Source organism: Rutilus rutilus (genome assembly GCF_951802725.1).
Source record: "Rutilus rutilus genome assembly, chromosome: 1".
NCBI lineage: Eukaryota > Metazoa > Chordata > Actinopteri > Cypriniformes > Leuciscidae > Rutilus > Rutilus rutilus.
In genome coordinates this window covers 63,030,488-63,057,825 of record NC_140209.1, presented here as the reverse complement: position 1 = coordinate 63,057,825, position 27,338 = coordinate 63,030,488, and the positions used below count along the sequence as shown (strand labels likewise).

The window sequence follows — 27,338 nt, the reverse complement described above, 5'->3', positions numbered from 1 at the left end:
TGATTAGTCCTTATGCATTTAAGCCATTGGCTGCATCTGAAATTACATTCTTCCCTACTATATAGTAGGCGAAAAGAAGCATGTCCTAATTCACAGTACTCATAAAAGAGTAGACACCTGGATAACCTGCTTACGGAGAGACTCTGATGCGTGTATATGATGGACACTTTAATATCCCATGAGGCCATGGGAGAGGGTTTGTGAATGACCCTAGTAGGTCACGTGACAATAACAAACAAGGTGGATGCACTGTAATATGTCTGGATTACTTTATACACACCTAGCGGCCATGAAGTACCTATTCAAGAGAGTATGCGATTTCGGACGCAGCCATTGTGTTTCCAGTGTTCAGAGTCAGGTCTTGTCCTGGATGTGCCGTCATGTGCTCAGTTTCGTTGCCTGTGTTCCTCTGTTTCCTGGTTCTTGTGTTTATTTTGTTATTGTTATTAAATAAATGTTTGTCTTCAGTTGGATCCTGCTCTCGCTCGTGTCTGAGGCCCTGTTTACATCTGGCATTAAGAGGCGTATTGGTCGATCGGCTCACAAGTGGACGACGCTAAATACTGGTGTAAACGGGGTCTAGTAGTTTTGAGCTTGTCCTCTTCCAGAGGTAGACGAAAACACATCATGCGTTTGAATGGCCACAAAAGGCCGCCTGCTGACCTAATGAGTAAACATCATGGGAAATGCGCTAGCCAGACGGGATTTACATTTTGTCTGCTGAAGTCCTGAAGGCTCGTTCATACCAGGAACGATAACTATGTTAACGTCCACACCAGCGGACGATATCGTTCTGTTTATTCTTAGCGCATGTTTGTCTGTTGCTTTAAATGCTCAAGCAGGGTGGATTCTGATTGGCTGTCAGTGTTTTTATCGCTCATCAGCTGGATAAAATCGTTCTGAAAGTCATTACAATAATGTCATTTAAACAGAGCCTGAGTTCACAAGACATTACATCATCTTATCACTTGGGCTGTACCCTCAAAAGGACATCTTTGTACCATAAGAACCCTTCTTTGTAGTTCCTTAAGGGTACATATTATTACTCTAAGGCAATAATACAAATTTTCAATATTTTAAGGGGTAGGTAAGGTTTGTTGTGCCTTTAAGAGCACTCCCCCAGTGACAAGCAGTCGGACCTGGTATAATCTTTGCACACGTTTTAGTCCTCACAGTGCACCAATATAGGGGCAGAAAATATATTTAGGAATATGTGTAGGAATGTATTCAGATTTTTTTTTTTTCACAAGCAACATTAAATCTCAGATATTTAATGTTAATATGTTTTACCACTGACTGATTGTTGTAAGACATGTGCATATTTCCCCCTATGTTGCCATTCATGTCACAGCTCAGAACAGTCACTAATTAAGGTAAATGATCTTATGATCCCATTTTATTGGAAAAGCTAATTTGAAATTATAATTTGAAATGATGTGCATCAATGAATGGTGCATAAGACCAGGAACACACATAACATAAACAGGGTCTTTTTATGCTAAGCATGATGGTCCTACCAAGCAAGAGTTTAGTGAAACCTGTGGATGGCACGTGCAACTGATAGGAGATAACAGACAGCCTTTGACTTTGACAGGGTCAGAGAAAGGGGGTTAGAGAGGAACATGAAGCGTCGCAGCTCCTGGTTAACTTTCCAATTAATCTTAGATTGACTCACTTGGACCAGCACGAGAGACATCTTACAGCAATGAGTTACTGCAAAGATCTGCTCATTCCTGTGATGAGTAACTCCCACAACAGTAACGTTCTCCCTGATGTCGTGTCACCATGTGTGACGGGGCCCCCGGAGAAGGTGTAGCAGAAGTGAAGATCCATCTGTGAGTGATTTAATGACTACAGTTCCAGAGATGATGTGTAATAAAATGGGAGGTATGGGTCAAAGTGACTCGACTCAATCAGGGACAGACCCTTCTGAGTCCACCACATGCTCTAATCTCGACTAACATCTGTTTGAAGTTCCTCAATGAAAACCATCAGTCCTGCTGGTGTGACCTCATGTAGGACGACCACCTCCTTCTGTTGCTCATGAAGAACCGTGTGACGTGTGCTGTACATCCGCTGCATTTGTCCATACTTTCCCCACAACTGAATTTTTTAAGAGGATAGTTCACCCAAAAATGGAAATTGTGTCATGATTTACTCACCCTCTTGTCTTTCCAAACCCACCTGAACTTCTTCTGTGGAAAGCCTGTGCTTCTCTCGCTTTTCATGCATTAGACCTCAGTCAGTTTAGACGGCATATTGAATTTACACAGATAAAAACAGGGCTATGAGTGATAGACTTACACTCTGTACTTGTGTAAAGATTCGCCTTCTCGATGACACCACGCACGTCGTTAAACACGGCAAACGATGATTAGTCAAGAAGCGTGAAGTCTGACATGTTTCTTGCCCACGACATAACAAGAATTTAGGAGTCAAAATCTGACACAGTTATTATTGTAACATATAAAAGAATAGTGTAGTCTGAACCCGGCATTAGGCTGCCTTATATACTATATCCAGGTTTTCCAAGACTGTGGGAACCCTGGTTCTTCCATGAAAAAAAAATAATAATAATCATCATTTTTTTTAAATAATTTCACACCCTCTTTAAAGGGTTAGTTCACCCAAAAAATGAAATTTCTGTCATTAATTACTCACCCTCATGTTGTTCCAAACCCGTAAGACCTTCGTTTATCTTCTTAACACAAACAAAGATATTTTTGATGAAATCCGAGAGGTTTCTGACCCTCCGTAGACTGTAACATCATTGCAACCTTCAAGGCCAAGAAAGGTAGTAAAGACATTATTAAAATAGTTCATTTGACGGTTCAACCTTTAAGCGACAAGAACACTTTTTGTGAGCAAAACCCCCCAAATAACGACTTTATTTCAACAGTTTCTTCCACGTCCTTCTCCTACGCCAGGGGTGCCCAATCCTGCTCCTGCCGATCGACTGTCCTGCGCAGTTCATCTCCAACCCTAATCAAACACAACTGAAGCAACCAATTAACGTCTTCAGGATCACTTGAAAATTAAAGTCAGGTGTGTTTGATTAGGGGTGGAGATGAACTGTGCAGGACAGTCGATCGGCAGGAGCAGGATTGGGCACCCCTGTCCAAATACCCACGTTTGCCTTGTCCAAATACCCACACTTGTGGTCTTGGCCACTTGAGAGCGAGTGCACGCAACAGGAAGTAAGTGTGCGAGACTGTCCCATGTCTTAAAAATGCCAAAGTGCAGTGCCCTTAATGCACACTAAACCCACACTATCTCCAATACCGCATCGGAGCAGTATTCGAGGGCTAAGCGTATCCCATAATGTAGGGATAGGCAACTCCGGTCCTGGAGGGCCACTGTCCTGCAGAGTTTAGCTTCAGCCCTGATAAAAACTCACCTGCCTGTATCTATCTAGTAATCCTGAAAACACTGATTGCCTTGTTCAGGTGTGTTTAATTAGGGTTGGAGCTTAACTCTGCAGGACAGTGGCCCTCCAGGACCGGAGTTGCCTATCCCTGCCATAATGCATTATGTTCAGGAACTCATGTGCCCCGAAATCGTGAGATGTCGAGGAAAACATTCCACTGTAATTTAAATTAATTAGATACATATACTTTGGTAGTAAAAACATAAAAGTTTTGCACATTTTATTGGTGCAAAGATGAATATGGTATGTGTAGACCTATTTTGTACAACATTTGCAACTGTTTTTATCACTTAATTAGAAGCACCGCAGTTTTAAATGTGTGTCTTCTGTTAGTTACATAGCAACTACTGAACAGGCATGTAGAAGTTTATGTTAAAATGCAAAGTTTTGAAAATATAATAAATAAAAGCTCTGTAAACACTTGCATTTTTTTTGGAAGACTATGAGTGTGTCCCATCGAGTAATCAAAAGTTCTACACACACTTGCAGTCTTTACGCCTACTTGAACACGTGGGCCAAATAGAGGACATACGTCATGCAAGTGACAAGTGGTCAAGTGGGTATTTGGACAAGGCAGTAGTGTAAACAGTGCAGCGCTTCCTGGTTCTAAGTCAGAACGCTGCCTCGCTATTGGCCGACGCTGGTCATGTGAGCGTGATGCTGACGCAGAAACTAGCCAATAATGAGCCGTTGTTCTGTGTTTATCTCCATGTTGACTAAAATAAATAAATTTCCCTACATGACTCTTTCTCTTTGTGGATTTACGACACACGCCAGCAAAACGTGACGATCACAGCATGATTTAATATGCACTGCTTAATGGGCAATATTTTACTACTATTGGTTTACTATTATTAAAGTGACAGTATTTTCTGTTATAAAAAGTGGACAGTTAAAAATACACATGAAAATGTATTGTAAAAATGTATTATTGTGGCATCTGAAAGCAAGTTTTAATTTTTTTTTAACCCTCTGGTGCTGGTAATTTTTTATTTAAACGAATGTTCTATATTTTAGTTTGATAATGTTTTTTATTTAACATTTTGTATTTTTAGGCGATTTTATGGTACTAAATTATATTTACGCTGTATTTATGATCCATTTATTCACTTTTTGAGCATAGACCTGAAAAAAATTTCCAACTTAAACTGTCATAAATCTTGAATGTTTTGAAGCACAGACTGAAGTTTGATCTCTTTTCAAAGACCACACTTGGCAGATTATTGCTGAAGTGAAAAAAAGTTAAACTTAAAAAAAAAGTTACAGAATTGTGATTTTTTTTTTTTATGAAATATATATGTTCAAAAACGTTTCTCAAGTTGTGTTCAAAATCTTCGAGTCATGTCCATGATTTTTTTTCTCTCTCTCACTTAGCAAGAGCCAAAACCTTTACCAAGTTTCCTAACCATTCCAATGGAAAAGGAAAAAAGAAAAAGAAAAAAGTAAAAATGTTCGATCAAAAGTGATCGAAGAGCACCTGAGACACTTAATTGGTGTGGCAGTACTAGTGGCTGTATGAAGTCATTCCTCAAGTTCCCACAGGTGTCCTCCTAACCACAGGTGTAGACAACCAGATCTAATAACATTTGACAATCACATGGTCAAACACTTTATAATCAACTGTAATAAGATTTTTTTTGTGGAGCCATCGTTAGACGGACCTACCTTCGGGCTTGAGTGTTTAATGGTTTACGTTTGAATGGAGGGAGACTGGACTATTCTTCAAGTGTTTAGCATCTGAACAAAAGAAGACTGGCAGTAAGTGACGGAATGAATCGACGCCAATGGGCGAGTTCCCCCGTTACTGCATGCATAAAAGTGAAAGCACTGGTCTGAAACAACAGGCTTGTGTAAAGTTAAGTGTCGCGTTAACACCAGCCACTTGACACCCTTTTATCCCACCGCGTGCTCAATGGCCGAAGCAGGAATCCAGCGAACCCCATTACATTAACGCGATGTGTGAAACACTTAATGAAGACATCGTAAAGGGAGAGAGAAAATAATCTCGAGGTAAAATAAGCAAAGATAGATGGATGGATAAAGCTGTGGTAACGAAAAGTGTAAGTTTGTTATTTTTTTGACTGACACCAGTATAAAATAATGTTAAAATGTAATTTGCCCACAAAAAAGAGGCGTTCGGTGCGGGTTTCCCTTCCGACTCCAAATATACAGCCGAGGGAAAGTCTGAAGGGTCTTCATGAGGGTGGAGGAGTGATGACTGACTCCTTTGATCTTCAGAGGCCCTCGTCAACAGACTCCAGTTGATAAAAAAGGCGCGGAATCTCTTAAAGTACACTGACAAAAATACCCGCACAACGTAGACAAGTTTTTGTTCCCATTTTGAAAGTAAAAAAGTCTGCAAGACTGCTGGACCTGTAATAGACAACAAAAAAAGAAAGAAAAAAGAAGCTGTGTTTCAACCCATGTCTTGGTCAAATATGCTATCGAGAAAACCAACCTTTGGGTTTACAAATTTAACTAAACCATTTAAACCAATGGTTGGATTTTCTCATTTTGTTTATTTTTTTGCGTCAAATATGGACAAAGCTAACCATTGGTTTAATAATTAAACTAAAACATTTAAAACAATGGTTGGATTTGCTCATTTAGTTATTTTTTTGGGTCAAATGTGGACAAAATTTTAACTAAAACATTTAAACCAACGGTTGGATTTGATCATTTTGTTTATTTTTTTGGGTAAAATATGGACAAAGCTAACCATTGGTTTAAAAATTAAACTAAAACATTTAAACCAATGGTTGGATTTGCTCATTTAGTTTTTTTTTTTTTTGGGTCAAATGTGGACAAAATTTTAACTAAAACATTTAAACCAACGGTTGGATTTGATCATTTTGTTTATTTTTTTGGGGTCAAATATGGACAAAGCCAACCATTGGTTTAAAAATGTAACTAAAACATTTAAACCAATGGTTGGATTTGATCATACTGTTTATTTTTTGGGTCAAACATGGACAAAACCAACCTTTGGGTTTAAAATTCTATTTAAAAAAAAAAAATTTAAACCAACAGTTCGATTTTTCTAAATTTGACCCAAACATGGGTTGAAACAACCCAGCATTTTTAAACTGCATATATTTAGTTTATATGTTGTATTTAAAGCTACATTTAGTCACCAAATAATACATTGTAAAATATAAATTATAGGCTAACAAAACTATACACCAATAATAAAGTAGCCACCGCTGCTAGTAAATTCTCACGCTATTTGTTATATATTTACTATATTTATATAGAATTGTTTCCAATCCACAAGAGCCAAGTGTCAGAAAAGTCTTATTCTCACTCTATAAACTCGCGTGGATTAAGAAAACGGCATTTCAATGCCAATAAAAAACGACCACATCAAGAAAAATATCGCAGATCAAAAGAACCAAACTATGAGCAAATTTTTTTTTTTTTTTTCCAATAAATGAAAAGGACAGAAATGAGTGCGACTGGATCACGCCCCTCCACAGCGATTGGTTCACGGGAAAGAGAGCAGGGTTAAAACCCAGAGCGGGTTAAACACACAGGTATTGAACAGAAGAGCGCGCAACAGTCAGAGGAGTTTCATGTCAGTGGAGGAAGCAGTGTATTAAGTATTTAAAAGAAAAAGAAGAAAAGTTTTAAAGGACCTCCACGTTTTGCACTGAGAAAGCTCACCTGTTCCACACTTTTTTTTGGGCTTTGTGTAACTGCGCTTTAGATTATTAGTATTTTTTATTATTATTATTGTTGGTGTAACTGCTCGTGCAGATTTTCTGCAGCACCTCAGGATTTGGAGGAGCGCGTGATGAAGTGCAAGGCGTCGCAGAGGAGCGTGCGGGTGATGAGCGTCGTTCAATGGGCTGTGATGCTGGGATTGATCCAGTGCGGCGCGCTCGACGCGCGGAGGTTCCGCGGAGGTCGAAACCCGCAGCCACGACGCGTGCTCCCCTCCGCACAGTCCCGCGACCGCGCCGAAACCACCGAGAGCTTCTCACTGGATTTCACAGCCGTGGAAGAAAACATGGACAACTTCATGACTCAGGTGAAGAACCTCGCGCAGTCTCTGTACCCGTGCTCGGCGCAGAAGCTCGACTACGACATGAAGTTACATTTCCTGGAGAATACATCAGTCACCTGTAACGACGGGACCCCAGCAGGGTAAGAAAACACGCCGGTTACAATAACAATCGTTAGGTTACAAGACAGTGGGATGCTTATATTGGACAGTATTTGGGCATCACAGGCGCGTGCGGCATCATCTAGGCGCGCGCCGACTCGCACCATATAATCTCGAGCGTTATTGTTGCGAGTTTACAGTAAAACTGACTGAGCCATCGCTGTCTGAACTTATACACTATAAGTTCCTTTCATCGTCAGAAGAGGCATATTATTATGAGTCTACTTATAGTGACAATGGTATTTTAAACTATAAGCGTATTATGGTTACCATTGGACAGTAGTCAACATTTGAAGTGGATCAAAACCTTTCATCAAAGTTATACATGAATTTTGAACAATGCCCGTTCTTGTCTTGGGACAACTTTGATTAACTTTTTTGATCTACTGTAGATTTTACAACTGAATTCAAAAATGAACATTAATGTTTGTTAACATAACTGTAAATGTTCTTTATTGGCTTATATGGTTCCAGGAAGAACCTTTAACATCCATGGAACCTTTCCATTGAACAAAAGGTTCTTTAGATTATTAAAATGTTCTTCACACTTTTTTATGAAAAATATATATATATTTGGGGAACCAAAAATCATGGCATCGCTGGAACCTTTTTTCCCTCCTTGTTACAGTAATTTCTGTCATTGCTTCCTGATTTTTAGTTCAAGCGCTTAAGAAAAAGCTTTGACTTTTATGCATTACAATGGTTTATGGCATCAAATAAAATGAACGAATTAAGATATAAATGAACTGCGATGAGTGTGTTCTCCAGTACAGTCTAAGCATCTCCTAATAGGTTTTGACACATATGAAAGGCAGTGACCTGACACTGTCATGTTTGGTAAAATCAGGTTTTAAAGCAAAAATACTAATACTAATCCAATAATACAAATGTAAGGTGTTGTCAGAGCAAGCTGAGCATGTCAGGATGAGGCTGAGAAAGACTATAGCGAGAGAATCACCTAATAAACAGTAATACAGTGACAGGTGGGCGGGGCTTGAGTACAGTACAGTACAGCACACTCTAATGTGATCCATAGGTCAAGTGTGTCTAATATCTGCTTGTGAGATGATTCATGTGCACCTGCCACTGCTGATCATTCAGAATGTATATCTATTTTACTGTTGTTACAATCAGAGAAAAATCTGTCTCTGCAAACATCAGAACAAGCCCAAAAGCACCATGTCATCGCATGTCGTCCCCTGAGTAATTGCCGATCATTGTTGGTTTTTCAATGACCAATTCACATTCCTCCCCCTCAACACCCAAGTGTTGAACCCGAGAGTGTTTTGTCGTTGACCCCGCTCTAGTATAAACTCAATTCAAGACACTGAGGTCAAACAACACAAGCTAATTGGCTAAAATGCCCAATTACTAGGATATATATGTATATTACTTGGGTTTAGACACTACAAAATGACTGTGTACTTAAATTAAGGCAATAATAATTTATAATTAATGCAATCAACTTGGATGTTTAAGTCATATCAACTTAAATTACATTAAACTGACTTAAGAATGAGTGAATTGAATCTTGTAAACCTTATAAAAAAAGATGAAAATTGCTTAACTTATTTTGATGAGTTAAAGCCATGTAAAAAAATATTTGTCATAACTTATTGATCATATTTTTTTTTACGGTGCCATGTGCATAATTTACCATGTGAATAATTGATTAGGCACCAGACACATCATGACATGACATACCTGAGCCTCTGCTGTCGTAAATGTAAATCTTAAGCACTGAAGTTAAAAATCTAGACTCTTGTAAAAAGTAAAAGTGGGGACAGATGTTCAGAAGTAAAAAAAAAATTGCGTGTTGTCCAGCTTGCGTGTAAGTACTCTTTCCATGACAATATCATGTGTAGGCTGATGTTGACAGTGCTGAATAATCTATAATAACAACAGTGATATCTATACATAATCAATAGGATAAATCTTGTAAACCTGTTTATTTATCCTGCACATCTTGTGAAGAAAACTTTTTGACTCTTGCTATACAGTGAACAAACTCCTTTATATAAAACTTAGATATGCCTTATATTCATGCAGATCTGCTGCTATAATGATTGTTACATTCAAAAACTCTTTATATGAAGCAGTTTAAGCATATTTCATGCATATCACGTTTATGCACATCACAGTGTTTTGGAGTTAACAGAGAAATGGATTTTCATATTTGCCTTCATTTGTAATTGACAATATTTATGGTACATGCAAAGAATCTCTGCGTAAGATCAGAATAGCTGGATATATTGGCAAACTGCTCATCCGTTTTCTTGCAAAATCCTAATGTTCCCAGTTAGGAATCGTATAATCACTATGCTTGAGAGGTTCTGTGAAACTCAAAATCACTCCTAGATACTGCAGAAAAGCCTTTAGGATCAGGCTTATCCTGATTTTCCAGCATTCATAAAAACCTTTACTGAATGCGTTAAGTTTATGAGCGCTTGCAGCCTTAGCTTTATAAGCTGTAATGCAGTGAAACATAAATTTTTAGCGTGTAAGTAGTGGTGAGGTGGGTAATAGTGAGAAATGTACACCATATGCCAGAAATGTGGTCACCAGTGGCATAAATTGGATGCAAATTAAAGCTGTCTTTAATTATGGCAGACTGATGCCCCTCAGAGCAACAAGCGGAGCCACAACTGTAACTTTTCTCACACAAGCAACGAGAGACTGAAGTTTGAGTTTATGCAATATCTGAACGCCCTCTTGTGGAGACGGATAGCCACGAAAACCTCTCAGTCCATCATCCGGTGTGGAAAAAGAAGTTACTTATTATTGAAATAATATAGTTTAAAAAACAATATTTTAAGTGCGAACTAAATGCTATGGTTTCAGACACTTAATTGCATATTTATTGCAGTGTAGTTTTATTATAGTTTTAAATTGACTTTTTACATTTTGTTTGACCCACTTAAGCACATCTTTATGTGTAATTTCATAATTCTGTTGAAATATGGTTTAACTGTACTGTTGAATGTACTGTCCAGCATTTATGGTGCACTAAAACATACTTTAATGTCATTTCTATTGAAACTGTGTGTCATGTTTACATATATTTGTAATACACATTTGGAATGAAGTTGTAATTTAGTATAAATGAAATATTTTAACTTTAAATGTAATGTCCAATAACACACTACAGTTTAAATTAAAATCAAGTACTTTGCACATGCTTAAGTATGTTAGTCAACACATCAAATTAAGTGTAGGCTACTTCTTTAAAACACGACAAAGGAGTATTAAAACATAATGTATCAAAATGTACTTTAAGGTCAAATTTGTAATTTGCCATTACATGGTTTGCTTTTTAAAAATGTACTTCAGTTGTGTTAAAAAAAAGTGTAGTTTATTTAAAGGGACAGTTCACCCAAAAATGTAAATTCTGTCATAATTTACTCTCCCTCAAATTGTTCCAAACCTGTATGAGTTTCTTTATTCTGTTGAACACAAAAGAAGATATTTTGAAGAATGTTGGTAACCAGACAGTTGACAGTAGCCATTGACCAAGTGTTTGGTTACATATTATTCAAAATATCTTCTTTTATGTTCAACAGAATAAAGAAACTCATACAGGTTTGGAACAAATTGAGGGAGAGTAAATTATGACAGAATTTACATTTTTGGGTGAACTGTCCCTTTAAGTACACTTCATTGTTGCATTAAAATTATATCTGCAAATGGATAAAAAAAAAAAAAAAAAAAAAAAAAAATATATATATATATATATAATTTTTTTTTTTTTTTTTTTTTTTAAGACCTGAAGTACACTACAATTCAAGTACGTGCACATTCAATTAATCACACTTTGTGAGACTTTCATTCTGCTTTATATCCATTCATTGTCTGTTTTTTAGGATTAGACTCATATTTTGTTGATATAATGCTGACAATAACTGCTTATATCTTGAGAAACTGTTCACTTCAGACCTATTTAAACTGAATTGATGTATGTAAGAACTGATGGCAGTGCTTTGCACATACGTAAAGGTTTAATGGTTGTCTGCTTTGCTGTAGGTACTACCTGAAGGAGTCCAAAGGAAGCAGAAGGTGGTTAATATTTCTGGAGGGTAAGTGTGATGCTTTCAGTCATCAGAAGAATTTCTTCACCGACCGTTGTGTGTACATGTGATGCTGAACGTGTGTGACATGCGTCTCTGTGCAGGAGGCTGGTACTGCTTCAACAAAGAGAACTGTGACAGCAGATACGAGACCATGAGGAGGCTCATGAGCTCATCCAAATGGCCACAAACCAAGACAGGTTAGAAATGCCAACAGTCTGTCAACAGTGGTTTCATTGCTTATGGTATCGGTATTCACAACAAAAGACTTTAGCTGTACAGAAAGACGTTGCAATGCGCAATATGGTGGAATAAGCCCCGCCTACTAAATAAGAGCCAATCACCAGTTGGTAACATCATTGCATCACTGCAGCTGCCTTTGATTTGCATGATTTGAGCGTTTAAAGACAAACTTGATGAGATATTTGTTGAAATGGATTTCATTGTCGATTTCAATATGGAATTAAATCGTAAGAGCTTTGGAAAATGTGATGTTTCCCCATTCAAATAGATATTAGGAGGTGTACTCGCATGACTGAAATAGCTGAGGTGTTTCAAAGATGGCCGCCGAGTGAAATGACTTTCCTTAAATGGACTTTGTTGGGACTCAGGCCAAATTTTTGGCACGATAAACACACATAAAGTGGATTTCAAAACAGTTATAGAAAGATCATTCTCATTTCTGTCATTTTGCATTATCTCATAGTTCTATATATCTTTGTTTTAACTTCAGGCACAGGAATACTGTCTTCACTTCCAGAGGAAAACCCACACTGGTGGAATGCCAACATGGTGTGAGTATCTCTCTGTAAATACTTGTGTAAATGATACTCTTTTTCTTTGCTTGAGATGAAACGGGTGGTTTTCATGACGGTTACGCTGGCACAAATTTGGACCTGAAGTCTTTGTGTTTATGACTTTTCAGGTTCATCCCATATTGCTCGAGTGATGTATGGAGTGGAGCCACACCAAAAACTGATCAAAGTAAGATTCAAAATATATATAAAAGATTATATATTGTGTACTATGTTTTATAGAATGGTGCAAATGCCAGTGAAACCACATTGAAAAGATTATTTGACTTTAACCTGGAAAAAAGAGTGCAAGAGAATTATAGTGTAAAATTATGTACTAAATATAATAGGAATGCCAAATATAAGATTTTCACTAGTGGGCCCAGACTTATGGATACACTACCGTTCAAAAGTTTGGAGAAATAGAAATAGAAAAGAGATGTTTTAAATTATGATAATATTCTATGTGAATATATGTTAAAATGTAATGTATTCCTGTGATCAAAGCTGAATCATTACTCCAGTCTTCAGTGTCACATGATCCTTCAGAAATCACTCTAATATGATGATGCATTTGAAGAAACATTTCTGATTATTATCAATGTTGAAAACAGCTTCATATTTCGCTGGGAACCAAGATTCTTTGATGAATAGAAAAGTTCAAAAGAACAGCATGTATGTGAAATAGAAATCTATTTGTAACATTATAAATGTCTTTAATGTCACTTTTGATCAGTTTAATGCATCTTTGCTGATTCTGAATAAAAGTTCAATGCTAATATCTTGAATGAGGCACTTATATAGCGCTTTCATATGTACTACTGTACACCCAAAGCGCTTTACAATCATAATTTGTACATCTTAATGACCCAAAACCTTTGGTTTGCATATCACAGTGCCAATATATTACCACTTTATACCATCACTGTAGCAGTACAGTAGGATGCTATAGTTTTCTTGTAGTGGCCATCTAACAACTAGACCTGATCTTTTTTTATAGCTGTTATGAGCCAGTTAGCACTGGCCGTTCATTAATCGGTTGTTTATTGTGTACAGATGACTATGCGTTCATGGGTTCACTGATCATAAAGGAAGTGGTGAAGGACCTGCTCACCAAGGGTCTGGACAATGCCAAGATACTGCTGTTAGCGGGAAGCAGGTGAGTCCACAAAACAGACCATAGTTTCTGACTCCGATGTCTGCGACTGATGTCGACTAAGTGTGTGTGTCTTGTGTACAGCGCGGGCGGCACTGGGGTGTTGCTGAACGTGGACTCAGTATCTGAGCTCCTGGAGGAGTTGGGTCACACAAACATCCAGGTCAGGGGTCTGGCTGATTCTGGCTGGTTCTTGGACAACAAACAATACCGCTGCACTGACTGTGTGGACACCATCAACTGTGCGCCCACAGAGGTCATCAAGAGAGGAATCAAGTAAGAATATTACGCTTGTCATTAAAGGTAGGGTAGGCAACTTCGGAGACGCTAGCGATAGCAAGTTAGCTTTGAAAGCATGAGATCCCACTGTCTTTTCAGAGCGTCTCCAATGTTAAAAGACATGGGGCACACGGCGCAATGCAGTTTGAGTGTTTTTTGCTAGTTTCAGCCCGACGCAGTTTTCATTTTTACTTCCTGGTCTGAAAACGAGGTGTGTTCAGGCGCATTGTTGGCGCGTTGCTATTTTTGAGGCAACTGAAATTGATTGGCCAACAAAAACCTGGTCTAAAGTCAATGGCGTTATTTAAAGAGCGCGTTAGTGATATGAGCCTATAGGCCGGTCCACAACGCACGTACACTCTGCTTATTAAACGCACAGCAGTGCACAAACATGCCAAATATTACAAATAAAAGGACTACAATGTAAAATATTATTATTGTGTACATAAAGATATGGTGGATATGGTGAGAAGCCCCGTGGTGAGGAGCAGAGATTTTGCTCAGAGTTGGAGTAAATCACTCTGCAGAAGTAGCAGTGCTTCGCCTTCTGAGAATGTAGTTCCCAGTATATATACAGTTAGAAGATGGCTGTGTCTTAGGTGACCTTGTTATTTGTATTCGCTGTGACTATACAAATCACAACATGTAAATAGGAAAATGTTGGCGTTATTTTGTCACTGATTGGGAGCAGTATGCTAGCTGGAGCCATTTACCTCCAGTCTTTGTGCTAAGCTAGGCTAGCGGTGGGTGCGTCAGACAGAGTTACGGCACGCACAGAGATGAAAAGGGTATGTATGGACTTATCTAACTCTGGGGGATACGGTGAATAAGCTAAAGTCCCAAAAAGTTGGCGTGTTCCTTTTAAGATTTAGGGATTTGAACAAACCGCTAACCTTAAGAGCGGTTGCATTGTAGAGTTTATGCTATCTGAGTACATTGATTTTAATTGGGATGGGTTGTTGCAAGTGACTAAATGAAGTCCATTGAGAATTTCAGAGAGGTGGGTCACATCGTTCTTGCAGAAATACAATTTGCTGTATTTACATTTGATTTTTAAAGAGATCTTGCACATTTTATTTCTTTGTACCACTATTGTATCACTAAAAGTGGCTAAATCTCTGAAATGAAATAAAAAATATTGTTATACCATCGCAACTTCTTGTGAGAAGTGACCAAACTAAAGTCCTGTTCACAATCAATTTAATCACATTCAAAAATTCAATCTTTCCACAAATTGTGGAAAAAATGGCATTGGGCTTAATGAAAATGCTTATGGGTAAAAGTAGAAATAGAGCAGTACACAAGGGCATTGCTGCACAATTTTCAGTTTCTGACACTCGCTTTTCACGGCGAAGAAAGTCAAATAGTATTTACGTGTTTTCAAGCAGGCATTCAGACAGCTGAGCTTTTTATCAGACAACACAGGATACAACTGCATGCAAATGTTTGTATTGTGTGAACAGACAATTTAACAGCCGTTCATTCGAGTTAAAATGTTCATCACGCCAAATATTCGTAAATATAATGTCATGAACTTGTCGACAGATACTGGGGTGGTGTTGTACCTGAGCGATGCCGACAGGCTTATGAAGGAAAAGAATGGAACTGCTTCTTTGGATATAAAGTTTATCCTACCATTAAACGTGAGTACAGGCACCATCCACTAGTTCTTTACTGACACCATTGAGTTTGGTTGCTTTTTTTAACCCAGTGTGGTTTTCTTTATTACAGGCCCTGTGTTTATAGTGCAGTGGCTGTTTGATGAAGCCCAGCTAACGGTGGACAACATTCATCTGACGGGCCAGCCTGTTCAAGAGGGCCAGTGGCGTTATATCCAGAATCTGGGGACGGAGCTGAGGAACACTCTGAAGGACGTCCCGTAAGTATGACCGGCCTTTCAGACACTGAATGAGCATTCATGCTGTCTTCACAATGAAAGTTATCACTTTTTCGCTGTTTCTGATGATCTGCTTTTCCCCTGCAGTGCCATGTTTGCTCCAGCTTGCCTTTCGCACGAATTCATAACAAGAAAGTAAGTGATCTCTTTGATTTTGTGCATCTCTACTTGTAGATTTAGGTGTGCTGTCAGTTCAGGAGTTTTCACTTTTAAAATTAAATAAAGAGCAATTAATACACTTTACCTGACGTTCTACTGTGATCACGATAAAACATCCCGTCCAAGGCATACGCAATATAAAGGGTGCGAGGCCTGGTTGAGCTGCGTTAGTAGGGTGTTGTCGACATCATGTCCAAGAATTGCTGTTTTTTTCACACTTTGAATCTAAACGCCTTCTTCGGGCTTCCTAAGGTGGATGAACTCAGGAAACATTGGTAAAAATACATCTTTAACACTATTCTTCAGCAGTACAACCACAACCCTTTGTTGTGGTCTTACCTTTTCTCTACACTGCAAAGATTATCTGAATTGCTCTTTCAGATCATTTTTTCTGAATTGCTCTTATCTGAATTATCTGGAAAATTGAATTAAGATTATTTTTTCTTAACACATTGGCACATAAGATATTTTATAAATTTTTTTCAGAAAAAAAACTAATGCATCTGGATTTTTAGATATTTAGACTGGAAACAAGACAAAAATACTAATAAAGAAAAGCATTTTTTTTGCAGTGTAACCATGCAGTTCAATGCAGGCCAGATGTTATAAATGGAACAGTTATTACATCACATCTAAAATATAAGAGGTGTGAGATACAGATTTGCCACTGTGAATCGTCCTGCACAAGTTGTGCTTACAAATGTGGTTCAGGCCGATCAGCTTGTTCTTCTTGACTGTCATTATTGGACTTTTGAGCTTGAACTGATACGGCAAACCTGATGCCATAGTTAGCGTAGTTACAGTAATACTGATACTCACCGATTATGGTAAGGGCCGTTACGTTTCCGACACATGCTCTAAGCGGTTGACCAATCAGAGCAGACTGGGACTGGCTTGCCAATCAGAGCAGACTGGGACTGGTTGGCCAGTCAGAGCAGACTGGCCAATCAGGTCAGACTGGGACTGGCTGGCCAATCAGAGCAGACTGGGCTTTTCAGAAGGCAGGTTTTATAGAAACCGAAACTAAAACAGACTTTTCAGACAGAGGGTGAAAACAGGTGCTGCAACAATGTAAATCGACATTTATCGAAAAACATTAAGCATAAAAACATTGAACATTAAATGATGTAAACCTATTCTAGCAAGCCCACTAAAGAAAATTATGAACCTGTATATGAGCATAATAGGAGCCTTTAAATGTTTTTGTTTGTTTTTTTTAAACCGGATATAGCTGGTAAATAGTAGGGTGAGAATTCATTGAATCACATTTGAAGTGTTATTTTTCCCACTAGTCAAATGAACGGGACACTCATTGAGTTGTTCTGCCCTCTTGTGTTTGTTGTAGTTTCTGGACCGACGTTCAAGTCAAGGGCACGTCTTTACCCAGAGCGCTCCACTGCTGGGATCGCAGTCTACAGGACAACAGCAGAAACAACAAATCCCCTCCCAAAGGCTGTCCCATGCACTTGATTGACAGCTGTCCATGGCCTCACTGCAACCCGACGTGCCCGACAATCCGAGACCAGTCGACGGGACAGGAGATGAACGTTATCCAGTTCCTCATGCACATGGGCTTCGACGTGCAGAAGATGGCCCACCAGCAGGGCATGGACCCGAGTAAACTACTGGGCATGCTCAGCAGTGGCAGCTAAATGCTAGAAGGACTCGCTCCTTTCCATCAGTCCGTTTGATACCTCCAAGCCCTTCACCCACCTCAGCTTCGACCTCAGGCTGAGCCTTGCCTTTAGTCGGGGCTCTGTGCCAAATTTCTATGGGCTTCCATCTCCAGATCCCCTCATTAATGATCCATTTAAAAGTCCAGATTTTCTCCAGCGTATGCATTACCAATGCAGATTGTCCTCACTGAGCAGCTTGGAGATGGTGGAGATGCCCAAAGCCGAGATTTGGAACGGAGCCCTTGTCAGATCCACCTCAGTTAAACCATGGGCTGCTGACTGTTCAAAACATTCCCAACACAGTACGGTTTAAAGTACTGATGAAAACCATGCAAACCGGGACAATGTACACCTGCATCTCTGCTCTTAATTTATCTTTTGGTTATAAAAGTATCACGAATGTAATCCAGTTTTACGGATCTTCAGCTGTGTTTTTGTTTATTTTTTTATCTTATTTCCTTTTGTTACCAATATATTTAGCCACAGTTTATTAGAGTTTTATATGTCCATTCAGAGAGAGCGTACGGATATTATCGATTATAGAGTTTATAATCTGTAACGCAGATTATATGAAGTACATGTAAAATATATATGGATCTACTCAAGAATATAAAGAATCGTATAAACAGGAACTTTGGAACAGACAGACACACACGTGTGTGGAAAGCACTGGATCACCTACTCTAAACCCAACATCATTCTTGGGGTACGGCTAAGTTATTTTCTGATATGATATGACTTGATTATAGTAATATTTAAAGGAATAGTCAGTCCCTTTATGATAATAATTCTGTTATCTTTAACTAACTCCAATGTAATTCCAAACATGGATGATTTTTTTTTTCTCCAGTAGAACACAACTGGAGAATTTTCAAAGAATGTTCAAGCTTCTGTTTCTCAATATCAACAAAGTGTTTGGTGATCTATACTGCCAAAAGCCAAAAAGGATATAAGAACACAATAAAAGTATCATAGTAGTAGTCATACACTATATCCCAAAATCCATTCAACAGCACCAAGAACAGTAACTATAAAGATAACTGTACCGATAACAGTCGGGTTTCAGAGGTAAAAAGTCCATTCAATTTCTCTAACTTTTAACTATAACTTATAAACCTTTAAAGACAGCCCTACTTTGAGCTGAGAGGTTGTTAATCCATGTTATTTTTTTTAATTTTTTTTTTAAGCCAGTAGACCACGATATTTTAACTTAGTTTTAAACTAATCGTGTTTAACCCTCTGGTGTTCGGTCATTTTAGAGTGAAAATGATTATTTTTCTTCGCAATTTAAAAAAAATCATATAAAACTCTTGCAATGTTTGCAGCAGTCACTATGTGACTTGATTCGAAAAAGTTAAATGATTGAAAAAAAAAAAAGAAAAGTCGCACTTGACAAAAATGACTGCCATGGGAAATGAATGGGAAATAGGCAAAAATACAGAGAATATTTTGTGTACAATCTACATATCAGCCACGATGCAGTAAAAAACTGCACCGCAATGAAGGGGCGACACGGAAATATCAAGAGTGCAAAATAGACACAAAATAGAAGTTCACAGTCTTGTACCTTTTGTCATTTCGTCCTGTTTTTCTTCACATCAAAGTTTGTAACGTTACGATTCACCTCATAGCTGGTCAGCTTGGTTCATGGCTTATAACAGTTAAACAAAGACTTTTTTGAAATCCCTATGGGAAAATGAATGGAAACAATTCTTCCGGAACCTGCGAAACTACGTCTTTATCGTTATAGTTATAGTCCTTGATATGAATGGGCATTTATTCCCATTTTGCCGTAGCTATCAAATCTCATTTGTGGCCAAGATAACACCGCAAACAATGGCCTTTGGCATGAGTGACGTCAAACCATGCCAAAGTGTGAATGACGTGACGATACGGAGCACGGTATGGACAATAGGGAAGTAGTCATGTGGACTACTTTGTTGCCTTTTTGGAGACTTTTGGGCAGTATAAATCCAACATGTGTGTTTGTATGTAAAACAGAAGGTTGGACATTGTTGAAAACGATTCATGAGGGTGAGTAAACGATGTCAGAATTTGTATTTTTTTGGGAGAACTATTTCTCTATGGAACAAACTGCTTACATCCTCACAAATCCTGGATGAAATGTAAATTCCCGCAAACAGATCCTCGTTTTCATAGTCACATTTTAGACGCGCGATGTCCTGAATGTGACCCTGCTACTCAGGTTGGTCTCTAAACCTTTTTGGTGTACCTTCAGTTTAACTCGTTCACATTGTATTAAAAGGGGGATTTCGCTCAGTTCACTCATTTTCTTGTGACATCTTTTTCTTAGTATCTTAATGGTAAAATAAGCAAAATGACACTGTTTGAGTGCAATTCCCCCTCATGTAATAAACCACCGTTGTGCTGACATGACAGTAAGATGATGGTTGATCACACTTTTATCAATGCAAATTCTCACTCAATTGGGAGAGATGCTATGTATCTATGTATAGGTTTTATTAACAGCTGACTCCTTTGAGAGTACTTTTGTCAAATGAAGACATTCTAGACTGTTAAAATATTTAATAGAAAATCACTTTTTAATATAATTTTTATGTAGCGGTCTTATAAAAAAAAAAAAAAAAAAAAAAAAAAACTAAATAAACCAACCAAGAGAAAAGAAAACAACAGAGATGTGAAGGTATTACTAATTGCTATTTTGTTCTGTAACATATTTTTTAACAGAAAACTCAATCTACATGGCTAAGCTGAATATTTATTTTATGTAAATCATATTTATAATGCTATTTTCACAGAGAAGTGATTCTTTGTAAATTGTAAATAATTCTGTTTTTTTTTTCTTGTGTTGAATGCATGTATGTGTCCCTGAGAGAAAACATTACAGTTATTCCAAAGAAACATTTTTAATATTGCCTTTTCATTTAACATGTTTAACTCCCAAAGCCCCAATGTCCATCTCATGGTGTTAGTGAGTTATGAACCCATTTTGCTTCCAAAATTTGTGAATATATCTTATTGTCAATAATCAACAGGACTTGTTCTATCAGGGATTGATTGAATGGTGAAATGTGTATATAACTGGAGCCACTCTAAAAAATGATGGGTTGTTTCAACCCAACTTTGGGTCAAATATGGACATAATATGGAAATATGGATAACCCAGCCGTTGGGTTACATTTTTTAAATTACATTTTTAACCCAATTTTTGGGTTTGTCCATATTTGACCCAAAATTGGGTTAAGACAACCCAGCATTGTTTGAAGAGAAGGGGTTTGATAACTAATCACCTGTGCATCTATTAGTACCTTAAAGGTACACAATTTTACCTGAAGTGTACATATTAGCAGTGTTGGGGCTAACACTTTACAAGTAATGCAAGTTACGTAATCAGATCATTTATCCCAAGTAACTAGTAAAGTAACACATTACTTTTACATTTACCACAAAATATTTGAGTAACTTTTTCAAATTGAAACAAGTTTTTTTTCTTCTTTCTTTTTTCTCCCATGTATTGACTCTCCTGTCTCCATGTTGAGATATATCGTGGGTAAGTGCATAGGCGTTGTGTGCGCTGTGTGTGAACATGACAGTTATTGTAGATGGACTACAATAATGTGAGCAGTTATTCACTCATCACAAACAGATTCAGTATTCCACAATTAATAACATAATCAGACATTATATTACCTTTATAAGTAACTTTGCAACTACATGTCAACTAACTCTCAGAGTATTAGTTGACTGGCAGGGATAGGTGTTAGTAGAATAAGTTGATGTACTTGCAAAGCGTCTTATAGTGAGTCAGAGTCTGTTGGAAAGCATCAAAATAAAGTGTTGGCAGATATTAAGCCGACAGACTAATACTCTAAACTTCTATTAAGTATAAGTAACTACATGTCAACTAGCAGTCATTAAAGTGGACTATAGAAATAAAGTGTTGCCAAAAACTGTGAAATGCAAACTTAGAATTTTATGCATACCTGCAATACTTAAATATGTTAAATTACACAAATATACTTTGTATTTAATCTCACTTTATTAACCACTGTCTTTGCTGTTGATTTTTAATGATCCAATTCAACTTTACAAATAAGCAAAAATGACTTTAGATGAACATCGCATTTGTTTAAAGCTACACTGTGTAATTTTTTTAAGTTGATTCTTAGCAAAAAACACTTTGTTCTTTCAAAATATGTGCTCATTAATGTGTAATTACTTCTACCAACTAATCAAGTATTCTCGTAAGCGTAGAATCTGCCATTTAGAAAACATACGAGCGAGTCACTCGAATGGCGGCAGCCATGTTGCGCCTCCATCTTGAAAATACATTAGCCAAAGAGGGACATACCTGGAAATTCAAGCTTCGCCTTTCGTGTTTTTACACTCAGTGGCACCGTGACGAATTCGAGGGGGAGATTACTCGCGACTGCCGGCAGATTTGAAATAATACGGCCACCGTAGGAGTTAAAACGCCCTCAGAATGGGAGGGGGTAGAAAGTAATATTCAGTTGGTAGTCATAAACAATTCCACCGCTAGATGGGAGAAAATCCTACACAGTGTAGCTTTAACTATTATTATTATTATTATTATTATTATTATTTATTTATTTTTGCAAAAGTAAGAGTGTTAAACTTTCTTCTCCTGCATCCTTTTCTTCTCTTGCATCCTTTTCTTCTCTAATCCAGAACGGCAGCACAGCTGAAATGTTTGTCTGAGATGCGCCCTCTACTGTACAGGAGAGAATTTGCATTTCATTTAGTCTGAGGCTTATTCCTTTCACTTTTGGTGTGAAAGGGCATTTACATTTGCTAAACATAACTTTTTTGTTGTTTAAAAACAAGCAAGCAAGTAAATAAGTAACGCAATAAGTTAATGTTTGAGGGAGTAACACAATATTGTAATGCATTACTTTTAAAATGAACTTTCCCCAACACTGCCTTTCGGATGATACTGGGCTAGATGAATTAGAATATCTAATTATATATATATAATTTAATATTATATAATAGTTCATAAAAAAAATTATTCCCCCTAAGGATAGGCTACAATAAAATAATGCATTGGCTAATGTTTTTGTAGGCACTTTTTTAAAATTGTGTTTTTGATCTGAATAGTCCTTATCATGTACAAAACTGACAAGCAATCTTTCATCAGGTGTTCAATCTTGGGCCATTACAATGCACTTTTCCTTTGAGCCAGACAGATGTGCCAGGGCCTACCTTCTAACTGTCACACACACACACACACAGTTTGCAACCATATGAAAGACGACTCCCTGCACTGTTGCTTGACGCAGCCATTTGGATTCCCACCCCATTCCACAGTGGAATATAGGGCTCTATTTATAGAGCTGGTGGAGCCCGTGGCCCTGAGCTCGGCAGAACACACTCATTAAAACCGCTTTCCCTAGCACACTTCAACTCGAAGCCCAGTGCCAGTGTGTGTGTGAGAGTGGAAACAGTGCAAGAGAGAGAGAGCAAGACTTCTAAAGGTGATCAGTGCTAAAAGTTGTTTGAAGAAATTGGGAACCTACGGATACCATCTCACGTGGGATATGTACGGGACCCTGCTCGTCCTCTGTATTATGAAGAGACACTTCAGCCATAGCAGGTGACATTCGACTCGCGAGGAACTTTCTGCATGGATCAGCTGAGAAACACCAAGAGAAGACCTGCGAGAAGAAGGTGATATGTAAAGACTCCATCTGTAAGGGATCCGTTTGAATTTGATTGACTGGAATTTGGAACTTTGGAAGTACAGAACAGCGATGATTTGAATTCAAAAGACAATTCTCTTGTACTCAAACTGTCGCTTTGCTATATTTTGCCCGTCTATCTTTTGAAAATCTAAAAGTACTGTCTGTTCACATCCAGAGTTTCAGCTGTAATCCGATCCCACACACTCGACAGTAATTATAAAGCAGAGCTGGGAAGCAGCAAAGGAGATTTGTCATTAAGGCTGCCTAAATAAAGACTCAGGCAAAGGGCGAGGTTTGTGGATTTCGGCCGTCTAGATCCTCCTAAAAACGGCTCATGGACCCCCAAGGAGGTCATTACCTAAACAAGTCAGCGGTGCTGTCGGGGCTCGGCGCTGCCCGAATGCTCCAGCTTCTCCTGGGCTGCACCACGATGGCCCTGGTGGCCCACAGCGCGGGGTTCAGCGCCACCTACGGCACCTTCTGCATGTTCGTCTGGTGCTTCTGCTTCGCCGTCACACTGCTGGTCTTCACCCTGGACGTGACCAGGCTTCACGGGTGCATGCCTATCTCCTGGGACAACTTCACCGTGGCCTTCGCCATGCTCGCCACTCTCATGTACGTCACGGCGTCCATAGTGTATCCCGTGTACTTCCTCAGGTCGGAGTGCCCATCGGAGGGATGCGAGGTGAGGAACTACCGAATCGCAGTCACCGTTTGCTCAAGCGTCTGTTGCTTCGCCTACGGAGCCGAGGTGTTTATCACACGGGCCAAACCGGGGCACGTGGTCGGATATATGGCCACCGTGTCCGGCTTGCTTAAAGTGGTCCAAGCCTTCATCGCCTGCATCATATTCGGCGCCCTGGCCAACGACAGCGAGTACAACCGGCACATCCCGACCCAGTATTGCGTGGTCGTCTACAGCCTGTGCTTCGCCGTGACCGTAGTCGTCGTGGCGCTCACCGTCTCTGGGAGGACGTCTTCGTTACGCTTCCCTTTCGACCGCTTCGTGGTCGTCTACACCTTCCTGGCGGTGCTTTTGTATCTGAGCGCTGCCGTGATCTGGCCCGTGTTTAGTTTCGACAAGAAGTACGGATCCCCGGGGAGACCGGGAGACTGTCCGAGAGGAAAGTGCCCTTGGGACAGCAAGTTGGTGATCGCCGTGTTCACTTCTGCCAATCTGGTGCTGTACTTCACCGATCTGGTGTACTCTCAAAGAATACGGTTTGTCTCGCATTCGGCAGCGTAAAGCCATCTCTTCTTCAATCCGGTGGATTCATGAATACTGGAAATGAGTGAAATACAGACAACAGCTGTGTGTACTAGTATAATTTCTCTTTTTATTTGTAATTTTTGTTGGTTAGAATGAAAATGTTTGGACTTTCTAACTTCTGAGATAGATTTTTTTCATTGTGTTAATGAATAGTTACTTTGCTTAGTAGATTCGCTGCATACTAATGTAGAAATAACTTCTGTGCTAATGCCTCTCTGCAATTTATTGTCACTGTAACCCCTAAAGCAAGGGTGTTCAATCTAAAGCCCACGTCCTGGAGAGTTGTGTAATCAGCTCCAACACACTTGCCTGGATGTTTCTAGCGAGTCTGAAGACCATCATTAGCTGGTCCAGGTGTGTTTAATTAGGGTTGGAGCTAAACTCTGCAGGACAGTGGCTGCGTTTAAGGCCTTGTCCACACTAATACATTTTCGTTTGAAAACGCATCTTTTTCTCTCCGTGTCCGCCTTTCGTCCACACTGAGGCAGCGTTTTTATTAATGAAAACAAAGCTCTTTGAAAACGCTCTCCAAAGTGGATCAATTTGAAATCGCCATTTTCATGCTGTAGTGTGGACTGAAAACGCAGGTATGACGCATGTTTAGTCATGTGACACACATTGTACTAACAGATATTAATGTTGTGCCATTCACTTTCACACACACAGTTGGTTAAAATATGTTACTTTGCACACTCTTCATATCACAGTCCTGCAAAGATGACACAAAATTCACTCACATTTGCTGTCCTGCATCAATACATGAGAGCCGTGGCGTTTTAGACCAAACATATAATGAGTGAGATATTTTGCTAAATAAAATTATCCTGCCAGAAGAATTGTGCGATAACTTTATTATTTACTTTTCCGTCTGTATCATCTCAGTGAGATGACGTTTCAGTGTGGATGAGAAACTTTTGGAAAACTCCTGAAAATGCTAGTGTGGATGGAGAGCATTTTTAAATGAAAACGCCATTTTCAAATGTATCCGGTCCACTTTTGATGCCCTTTCCTTGCTAAATCCCCTCCGTCTTGTTCTCATCATTGATGACGTTGCACGAGTGCCCACTTGCAATGGGTTTAAATGGGACGCACTAAGCCCTTGATCACTTGTGGGTATATTAAATGTGAGCACTTGCTGGTGTGACGTCACAATCGTGTGGCATCGTGGTCTACGGATCTGTCTGAAGTGTATGTATTGAGTAGACTCACTCCCTCTGACAAAATCAAGGGGTCGAGTGTCTGTACAAATAAACTGTGTGTGAGTGTGTGTCTAAAAGTGGAGTTAAACGCAGCCCAGGAGCAGGCTTGGACACCCAAAGATTAAAAATCTGTCATTTACTCGCCCTCGTGTCGTTCTAAAGCTGCATGACTTTTTTTCTTTTCTTCTGTGAAACATAAAAGAAGATATTTTGAAAAAGGTTCGTAACTAAAATATCTTCTTTTATGTTTCACAGAAGGTCATACAGTTTTGGAACGACGTGGGGGTGAAGAAATGATGAGAGAATATTCATTTTTGGATGAACTATCTCTTTTAAGACTGTTTTTTGTTTTGTTTTTGATGTCTACTAAACACTAAGATTGTTGTGGATTAGTACGGTTATTATATGGCTTACTATAAGTAAAATTAATGTGTATTTTCCTCTAATTTACGTATATATAATTATACTGTTAAATGTTATTATAATTATAGGCATTGTTATTATTTGATTACTTGTATGGCAATATCTAAGCATGAGTTAACTGAGACCTCTGATTAGAAAAAGGGAATATATCACTTCTTTATGTATGTATTGTCCACAGAGATTAAATATCATGCAGAATTTTCATGAATGGCCTTAATTGTCATGATGCTCAGATAGCATTATCCAGTCAATCTACTCAGGCTCTAATATAAGTTGTGTCTTCTTTTATAGTATGTGACAATATATTGTTACTTATTCACAACATATTTAAATAAATCAAAATATGTTGGTAATTAAACTGGATTCTTTTGTGTCTATATCAGTTTATTTCTCTTTCTCACCACCTCCAAACACCAGCACACAAAAAATGAGCATACATATACATTTAGACAAATTTCTGTACAAATATATGTTAGTGGGTGCACTGTAAAATAATAATAATAATAATAATAATAATAATAATAATATATATATATATATATATATATATATATATATATGAAGAGTTCAGATGCAAAAGCCTCTAAATGCCATCTGAAATTTTCTTATAGAATGATCATTTTTATCAAGCTCGTATATTTAAATTAAATAATTTCACTTAAATGGCAATGAAGATTACCTATTAATTGTCATTTAAGTGAAATTACTGAACTTAAATACACAAGCTTGATAAAAATGATCATTCTATAAGAAAATTTCAGATGGCATTTAGAGGCTTTTGCATCTGAACTCTTCATATATATAAATTGTAAGGCAACCAGTTTACTTTTTTAAGTTAAACCAACAACACACACACACACACACACACACACACACACACGCGGAAGTGACAAAAGAAAAAAGAAAAAGTTGTGATAAATCATGAAAATAATGTAAACGATTATTTAACGACAAGGATTTTTTTTTTTTGGGGGGTGGTTATAACCTACACTTTTATGAAAATGTTAATGTCCCAAGAAGTTAGCTAAATCTGAAGAAGAGAACATTTTATTTGAGGTAAAGGTTTATAAATGGAAAGAGTTTTGAATTAGGGGTTTGTGTTAGTCTGTAATGATTATATTTAGCTTCAAATGAAAACGATTCTA

General features: G+C 38.3%; 2 protein-coding genes across 3 annotated transcripts; both read left to right on the top strand.

The window, feature by feature from the left end:
- The first annotated feature begins 4,961 nt into the window (after nucleotides 1-4,961).
- On the top strand, nucleotides 4,962-20,505 carry notum1a (notum, palmitoleoyl-protein carboxylesterase a). 2 transcript variants are annotated; one of them, XM_084417148.1, is made up of 12 exons: nucleotides 4,962-5,185; nucleotides 7,184-7,573; nucleotides 11,613-11,665; nucleotides 11,761-11,856; nucleotides 12,390-12,450; nucleotides 12,582-12,640; nucleotides 13,507-13,609; nucleotides 13,691-13,882; nucleotides 15,431-15,528; nucleotides 15,617-15,764; nucleotides 15,870-15,917; nucleotides 17,287-20,505. In XM_084417148.1, the coding sequence occupies exons 2-12, from the start codon at nucleotides 7,221-7,223 to the stop codon at nucleotides 17,591-17,593; spliced, it is 1,518 nt and encodes a 505-aa protein (XP_084273274.1). In that variant the 5' UTR covers nucleotides 4,962-5,185; nucleotides 7,184-7,220; the 3' UTR covers nucleotides 17,594-20,505. The 2 variants fall into 2 exon arrangements, with proteins under 2 accessions (XP_084273274.1, XP_084273275.1); XM_084417149.1 differs by lacking the exon at nucleotides 4,962-5,185 and having other exon boundaries at nucleotides 6,717-7,573.
- Nucleotides 20,506-23,064: 2,559 nt separating this feature from the next.
- myadml2 (myeloid associated differentiation marker like 2) lies at nucleotides 23,065-26,449 on the top strand. Its single transcript, XM_084417597.1, has one exon. It carries the CDS (start codon nucleotides 23,636-23,638, stop codon nucleotides 24,545-24,547), a length of 912 nt encoding a protein of 303 aa, XP_084273723.1. The 5' UTR covers nucleotides 23,065-23,635; the 3' UTR covers nucleotides 24,548-26,449.
- The last annotated feature ends 889 nt before the right edge of the window (nucleotides 26,450-27,338 follow it).